General features: G+C 41.3%; 1 protein-coding gene across 1 annotated transcript in view; it reads left to right on the top strand.

The window, feature by feature from the left end:
* Positions 1-353: 353 nt before the first annotated feature.
* LOC107759262 (phosphatidylinositol 4-kinase alpha 2-like) overlaps positions 354-8,484 on the top strand; it is a 38,654-nt gene continuing 30,523 nt past the window's right edge. Inside the window, exons 1-10 of the mRNA XM_075255487.1 lie at positions 354-473; positions 651-921; positions 1,003-1,131; positions 1,202-1,215; positions 1,591-1,692; positions 1,821-1,904; positions 2,505-2,512; positions 2,653-2,744; positions 3,530-3,606; positions 8,269-8,441. Coding sequence (XP_075111588.1) covers positions 354-473; positions 651-921; positions 1,003-1,131; positions 1,202-1,215; positions 1,591-1,692; positions 1,821-1,904; positions 2,505-2,512; positions 2,653-2,744; positions 3,530-3,606; positions 8,269-8,441 — 1,070 coding nt within the window. The remainder of the gene's footprint in view (positions 474-650; positions 922-1,002; positions 1,132-1,201; positions 1,216-1,590; positions 1,693-1,820; positions 1,905-2,504; positions 2,513-2,652; positions 2,745-3,529; positions 3,607-8,268; positions 8,442-8,484) is intronic.

The following is an 8,484-nucleotide window of genomic DNA, read 5'->3' as shown; positions in this document are numbered from 1 at the left end:
TGAAGGCTTTCCGAAACCTGACTTCTTTTTGGTGGAGGTCCTCGAGGTCGGACACCACCTCGGGACTGGAGATGATACAGTTGGCTCCTTGAATCCTAACTTCTTGTCAATAGAGGTCTCTATGGTCGGGTACCACCCCGGGTTCTATACCGAGGCCGTTGGCCTCCCATGGCTACCCTGGATAGGCGAATCGTTGTTGTTTCCCACATATATGTGGGGTGGCTCTTGATTATTTGGAAGATACCATCATTTTAGATAGTTATCCTTCCGCTTTGGCATCGGGTCCTTCATTATCTTAAGCGCGAAAGTGTTGGTGTAGGCCCCTACTTCAGTCTGTCGATTCTACCATAGCCATGGCAGCTACTTCAGGGTCGACATGGCAGGGAGGGGATAGTTCCACTCCTAGTGCTCAAGATCCGCGGGAGTTTACTGTTAAGACTATGTCTTTGATAGGAGAGGAACATTTGGAGATAGTGAGGAGATACTGCGGATGGGCCGAGGGGATAGCATTGTAGGCGCTTTCCTCGGATTAGAGTATTACGGACTCCGCTGACGGATTCGTGAATGTATATTTATACCCTTTCGCACTAAGCCCCCTTGATAGGGTCGTGCTTGATTTCTGCCTGAATTATCGGGTTACTTTGGTGTAGATACATCCGTCGTTTTGGCGAGTGGTGCTGATGATGAGATTATTTGCGGAGGAGGTTGGGCTTGAATTCACTCTTAGTCACCTCGTTAGGCTGTACCAGCTCTTTCACCATCAACGCCTACTAACCCTGCGGTGTCGTTCGCCCACGCCCTTTGTTGTTGATGATGAGGGAGATGAGGATCAAGAGTGGGTCAGTCGATTCGTCCAGGTTCGAACGACTGACATTATCCCCGTGGAGCTCATGCCATTCCCTGAGGGATGGAATTACGCACGTGAGTGGAGTGTCTCGTACTTTATTAGACTCGCTTATAGTGAACACCAGTTGAGTAATTTTGTTTTCTCCTTTTCTGCAGCAACTTCATGGACGCCGGGCGAAATTCCCGATTTGCCCGGTTGGGTTTGGAGGTTGGCGACTCATTCGACTTACGACGAGCGTAGGTTGCAAGATGTGTCCTGGGGAAGATGGGGAATGAAACACCAAGGTATGCGCATATGCTTTTACCTTGGTCTTCGTATGTTTGAGATGACATTTTCCACTTTCTTTCATACTAGATTTGCCGCTACAGGTATCGGGTAGTTCCTTGGGACGAGGCTGTGTTCCTCCGGAGAGGGGGAGGAGTCATCGGCCTCCGAGCTAAGGGACGGCGATGATAAACGGGATTTGCACTCGCAGTGCGATGGACCTTTTAGCGGGGCTATACGGGCCCGTGTCTTTGAGAGGAGAACATCGCCCGAGCCTGTTGTTCATGAAGTCTTTGGTTCCGGAGCGGTGGTTCCTCTGAAATATTATGCCTCGACCGAGGTTGGTTTCCAGAGGGGCTGGACCAATAGGAGTGTGCTTGGCCTTCGAGGAAGTCCGCCGGCTTCACTTCGCGGTGAGTTTCGGCATAGTCCTTCTACATTTCGTGTCTTCCTTTCCTTATCGAGTTTTTCTTATGCAGGCCTTTGATACGCTTAGGTCTGAGCTTCTCCGTCATGGGGCTAGGCTTCGGAAACCTCTGGATGAGGGTGAGTCCCTTAGGCTCTTCAGCGAGGATAAGGAGGTTGAGTTGATGCTCTGGCGATATGAGGCGTACCGGAGCTCGAATTGCGAAAGCTATTAGCAGGTAACCTCTTGTAGTATGCATTTCGCCTTTTTGATCCTTAAGGTTAATCCTTATGCCTATCTTAGTTGCAGAAAAAGACGGAGGCTCTAGAGTACCTTAGGGGCGAAGCCGACCGAGTTAGGAATGCTTGTGGTGAACTGAGGGCTCAGGTGCAGGCTCAAGCTTTTGAGGAGAAGGGTGCCTTGGCTAAAGTTCCCGCCTTCAAGGCCCAACTACGCTTGGCTCATGATAATGCTTCAGTTCAAGCGGATATGATCGCGAAGCTTGAGTCCGATATCTCGAAGGTCAGGGCTGAGATAATCGATGCTCGGGCTGGAACAGCATTGAGTCGGACTAAGGCTGATTAGGATATGGTTATTCATTTGAAGGACGCTACTGATGCCTAAGCCGAGTTGAAGCAGGCCCTCGATCGTGAAAAGAGGATCGAGGAATATGTTTGTTGCAGATCCCGAAGAAAGATACTCGAGGAGATTGGTGCCAGGCATTTCTTTCTCTCGGAAGAGTTGGCTCGAGCGAGGGCGGGCGAGTGCGATGCTCGGTCACTTCTTGCCAACGCCACAGAGAGTGAAGATGGGGATGATAGGCCGTAGCCTTCTGGAGCGGGGCGTAGATTTTGCTATTTTGCTATTTTGTATTTGATATTTGCAGAGCATGCTTATAGATAGAGAACACACCTTTTGCGTATGTAAATAAAAGAAAACTTGGAGCTTTATCTCTTTTGTATCTCTTTCTACATTGCTTTCAACCAGGTGGGCTGGTTTCAACATTTGGCGGGAGCCCTATGGATCTGGAGCTCATTAGATAGGCCCGGAGGCTCTTTCATGCTCGGTCAAGTGCGATATTTAACACAAGTATGCGTTAGAGCTTTTGTGCTTTGCTCATCTGTTTTGGGTTTAGTCTCCGAGTCAGTGTTGACTCGAGCTTACCTGACCTTCAGTCTCCTGTGTCTGACCTTCAATCTCCTGTGCCTGCATTGGTGGATGACAAATGTATTAACTACTTGTGACCAAATTTAAGTGCAATAAGTTTCAATTTATCTCTATATAAATAGTGTAAATTAGAGTGGATGAAAAAGGACCGATGTAAAATGGAAGTGTGATATGCCAAAGCCACTAAGTCCACACAGCTAACTACAAAAGAATACCTTCTCCAAGTACTCTGGCTTCAAATGTCCCCATGATTTCCATACACTGCCATAGCTAGGGAGATTCAGAGTGACAATAGGCCGAACACTTGAAGGAACATGGACTTGCTCCCACTTTGAGTTGTTGACCTTTTGAAGAAAAGTGATGAAATTAACATTCAGAAGTGATATTTTACCGTTCATTTTCTTTATTTCCAGCTCCTTTTGTTAATTTTCATCTCCGTCATGATACATGGTGAATACATTCTAGATAATATTTGAGGTTAGAGCAGGCCGATGAAGACGAAAAATGTAAAAGCCAAGTGAAAGTGTGAAAAACTCAATTGAAATGTCAAAATCTTTATTGCTGAATTTGCTATGTATACAAAGGAGCGTGCACCAAAAGGAACAAAATGACATTCGAACGAGCTACTGATCAGAACTTCGAAGCGGTGATAGAACCTCAACTTATGGAGTGACTAACGGCTGTTTTGAAGTTACTTTGGGGTTGTACTGGTCTGGTTTTTATGGGCAAAAGGGGGCTGGTTTCAAGTTTATTTGTAGTGATTATGGGACTGTTTTCTCGGCGAAGACGATAGCGATTTGAGCTTTTGTTTTCGATCATTTCGGACTATTTTGTGGGTGTTGTAGGGATGGATTTTTGTGTTTTGGTGGAAGAACGAGATTGGTTTCAATGGAGGAAAGGTGGAGGAGCAGGGAATGGCTGTGTTTGTGTGTGTTATATTTTAAGAGGAAGCCATGGAAAATGTCTACTTCACCCTCAAGAAGAAGATGAAGATCGACAGGGGGGGTTGCTCAAAGAGGCGGATTTTTTCGCTTAGGGATCTTGGGTCTCCTTTAATTTTAGGAGTTAGGGATTATTTTATAGGGGTAGGAATTAGGTTAGGTCAAATGGAGAATGGGTATGGGCTCAATGTTTTGGGCTTGGGTAAACTGGGATTTTTGGGCTTCAAGTTAAGCTGGCCCAAACGAAATTGAAAGATCATATCTACTTCTTTTCTTTATTTTCTTTTGATTTCAAAAATCTAATTGAATTAATTAAATAAGTTAAATAAAATTCTAAATTAGGCTCTAGCTTAAATTAATTTGTAAAGTTAATCTTACTTATTTTTACTAATTTAACACTAATTAATTAAAACTAAAAGCTAAAATGTGGACATGACTATTGTAGTAATTTTTTTTTGTGATTTTTGTTTAATGAATGCAATTAAATTATGGAATTAAATTCCTAAATGCAAATTGGACCTAAAATGACATGAAATTAAAACGTGACATTTTTTATCATTTTAAAAATATTAAAAATGCATGAAATGCAACTAAATAAAGAAACACTTCTAAAATTCATTAAAAATTATTTTTATTTAATTTTAGGAGTTATTTTCATGTAGGGCAAAAATTAGGTGCTCACAACTGTCCCTATTTGCTCGAAAATATGAAGAGTTTTTGGGTAAAGATAAAGTGAGCAATTACGAGCAATTTTTGCCTGTTTGAAACTCCATTTGGAAACATTTTGAAAAAGTTTGATCGAGGTTGCCTACATATCCTTGGCTATAAAGGAATCAGGTCGGTGTAGTTCTAGAAGGATGATGGAGTGATGAGTTCGAGAGTCAAGTGAGGTTCCGTCGAGGCTCCAGTCTGCGGTCCTATTATTACATCAAAATCAAAAATGAAAAAGACTAACTAAACCTGTCAGCTACGAGTTACAAGATTCCTATATATAAATCTTCTGAAAGCTTGATCTTGAGTCTTGGCTGGTTCTTCCTGCATACTCTGATCTGAATCTTGATGCTCGTTAGCTGCGAATGCTGGTTCATTTTTCTTCAACTCTTCGGATCAAGGCGGGACATGCAAAGCTTGTGACTTCAATCATGTCTTGGACAGTCCACCTCTTTTCTCTACTTCTGCACATAGAGTTCAACTTCTCTTCTTGTTCTTCCTTTCTTTTATTAGGGAAGAGACTTCTTCTTTTGGCCATCTCAAACCCTGTGGCTCACGGTGAAAACCTGTTCAGGCACAAAAGCAACAAACGAACGAAATTTTCTGCCCTAGTTTTCACTAGGAAAATTTCATGAGTTATTTGTAATAAAAATCTAAACTATTTCTTTATTGAAAGCAATAAAATCAGGATTGTGTATCCTTGGGGAAACAAATTAGGGAGTAGAGCTCTATATTTATAATAAAATCAACTAGGGAGTGGAGAACCTATGTTGGAAACGAGACAAGGGAGTGGAGACCCTATATCTAAACTAAAATCAACTAGGGAGTGGAGACCCTATGTTGGAAAAGTGACTAAGTAGTGGAGACCCTATGTTGGAAAAGTGACTAGGGAGTGGATACCCTATGTCTAAACTAACTTCAACTAGGGAATGTTGACACTGTGTTGGAAAAGCATACTAGGGAGTGGAGACCCTATTTCTAAAATAAAATCAACTAGGGAGTGGAGACCCTATGTTGGAAAAGCAGACTAGGGAGTGGATACCCTTATGCCTAAAATAAAATCAACTAGGGAGTGGAGACACTATGTTGGAAAAGTGACTAGGGAGTGGAGACCCTATGTCTAAAATAAAATCAACTAGGGAGTGGAGACCCTATGTTGGAAAAGTGACTGAGGAGTGGAGGCCCTATGATGGAAAAGTGACTAGGGAGTGGAGACCCTATGTTGGAAAAGTAGACTAGGGAGTGGAGACCCTATGTCTAAAATAAAATCAATTAGGTAGTGGAGACCCTATGTTGGAAAAGCAGACTAGGGAGTGGAGACCCTATGTTGGAAAATCAACTAGGGAATGGTGACCCTATGCCTAAAATAAAATCAACTAGGGAATGGAGACCCTATGTTGGAAAAGTAGACTAGGGAGTGGAGACCCTATGTTGGAAAATCAACTAGGAAATGGTGACCCTATGCCTAAAATAAAATCAATTAGGGAGTGAAGACTCTATGTTGGAAAAGCAGACTAGGGAGTGGAGACCCTATGTTGGAAAATCAACTAGGGAATGGTGACCCTATGCCTAAAATAAAATCAACTAGGGAATGGAGACCCTATGTTGGAAAAGCGACTAGGGAGTGGAGACCCTATGTCTAAAATAAAATCAACTAGGGAGTGGAGACCCTATGTTGGAAAAGTAAACTAGGGAGTGGAGACCCTATGTCTAAAATAAAATCAACTAGGGAGTGGAGATCTTATGTTGAAAAAAACGTAACTAGAGATTGGGGACTCTAGGCTACCATATTTTTGAATTTTATTCTCTTTTTTATTTTATTTTATTTTATTTTATTTTATTTATAAAATGAGTAAAAATGCAGGAAAGAATTTGGAGGAGACTTCCCTTTTGGATTGATTATTGTTGCAAAGCTATTTCTAGCCCTTGTGCAGTTTCTCTTTGGTTGCACCTGCTTCTTGCAAGGTTACTTTGGACTGAACATGTTTTATGTTTTCAAACAAAGAACAATTGTTAGTTTGAAACGATGGTTGGTTTTGTGTCCTTGATTGTTTCAATCACTTGATCTCGTCCCGGCTTCTTTGATGAAGATCTCAATTGCAACTACTCGTTTTCTGGGGACCGATTTCATTTAAGGCCCTGAGAACCTCTGGTTTTCCAGATTTTGCCATGACGGTTGTCAGTGGAACTCAACCTTTTCGACTTTATTTTGCCTTCATAGGTCTTTCACTTTTGACTTGAGGTTTTTCTTTTTCTTTTTCTTTTTTTTTCTCTCTTTTTTTCTTCTTCTTTTTTTTCTTTTTTTTTAGAAAAAAAACTTTGGAGCATAGGGGGACTTTTGGCTCCTCAAACTTTGTCGTAACATCTAGTTGTGTGGGACTTAACCTTTTCCAACTTTATTTCTCCATCGTAGGCCTTTCATTTCTGGTTTCTCTCTTCGAACTTTAATTTCAGATCATTTGGGTACCTTGGCTTTTCAAACTTTTGTCGAGATGGTTGGCCATGTGGGACTCAACCTTTTCAACTTTATTTGCCTTTATAGGCACTTCAATTTGATTTTCTCCTTCTAAGAGTTTTGATTTCGAAGTATCGGCCGCCATGGCCATGCTGGGTGCCTTTTTGCATATTAGCTTGTATCAAATGAGAACCCTGTAAATCAGTCTTGCTATCTCTTCTTTGCATAAATTTTGGAATAGATTTAGACCGAAAGGGATTCAAAGAAAGCAAACAAGGGAATGGAGAATTAGTTTAAACAAGATGTGTCCCTTTCGGGGAAAGGAAAGAAGGACTTATTTAGAGTACATACGGACTTCAATGAATATTACATGCCTTTTGGACAGGATGCTTGATCTGTATAAACCGTCCGACTCTCATAAATTCATCACAACTTCTGCCTCAAAATTGAGAAACCTTTCCAAGACTCTGTTGATGCTGATGGCTGTGAGGATCTTCTTTTCGATCATGGGCGCCCTTTGCGGGTTTTCATGAGCTAACCTTTCTTAATTCTCTTCTCACCATCGCCTAATAGTGCTCTTTGTGAGTTTTCACTAACATGACTCTCTCATTTCTAGTTTCTCTGCATACTGTCGCCTTACGGTGCCCGTGTGAGTTTTCACCAATAAGACTCTCTCATTTTGTTGTATCAGATCCAAGTAACTGTATCCTCCAATTTTGAACATCTTTTACCAATTGATCGAAAGGACTTGAACAGTATTTGGGGTAAAAGGAATTTGGATTGAATTACAAATTTGGAACCTTTCAGGCGAAACCATCGCCGAACAATTATAACATCTGTCCCAGTTTCACTTTTGGGGGAATTTGGAGTTTTATTTTGGTGTGACTGAACCCCAGAGAGAGGCTGCCTACGTATCCTTTCGGAATCAAGTCGAACATAGTTCAGGGAACTTTGTATTTGATTTTCTTTTGTTTTTCTATTTTGTTTTTGTTCTCTTTCTTTTTCCTTTCCATTTTCCTCTCTTTTTTTCATTTTTTTTCATTTCATTTTCTTTGTCTTTTCTTCCTCTTTTTTTTTGTTTTTTTTTTCATTTCATTTTTCAATAACACTTTTAGGTTCCAAAGAGGGTAATCAAAGAATGGGAGCCGGCTCAAAGGGTTTTCAAAAGGTTGATAGTGTTTGGGTAACAAGAATAAAAGCCTTCTTCATCCCAACCGGAGAACATTAATGCTATATAAAGGATCCAACATAATACGTTTTGACTGCATTTGCATTGGCAATTGTTTCAGGGACATTTCCTTCGATGTGTCCCAAGTACAATGCACTCTTTTGGCAGTACTCTTGTTGTAATGTATGGACCTTTCCAATTTTAGTTCCACCTCATAAGTTCTTGCACATTCTCACTCAGCGGTTAATAGATTTATTTTTTAATTTGTACTATTTCATAACTGTCGATATCTTTGTATTTTATCTTCAGCATGCTGCATTTCTGGCCCTGCTTCCTCTTGTGAGGCAACGAATAATTGATGGGTTCAATGAAAAGGCTCGTGATATGTTTCAAAGGGAGTTCGATTTCTTTGACAAGGTTACATCTATATCTGGCGCACTCTATCCACTTCCCAAGGAGGAGAGAAGAGCTGGCATTCGGAGGTAAAGTAGAATGTGCACCAAGATTTAATATTGTTGATTTGTG

The sequence above is a fragment of the Nicotiana tabacum genome, chromosome 6 (assembly GCF_000715075.1).
Source record: "Nicotiana tabacum cultivar K326 chromosome 6, ASM71507v2, whole genome shotgun sequence".
Lineage (NCBI taxonomy): Eukaryota > Viridiplantae > Streptophyta > Magnoliopsida > Solanales > Solanaceae > Nicotiana > Nicotiana tabacum.
Note: the sequence above shows the minus strand (reverse complement) of the source record. Positions and strands in the feature narration are given on the sequence as shown.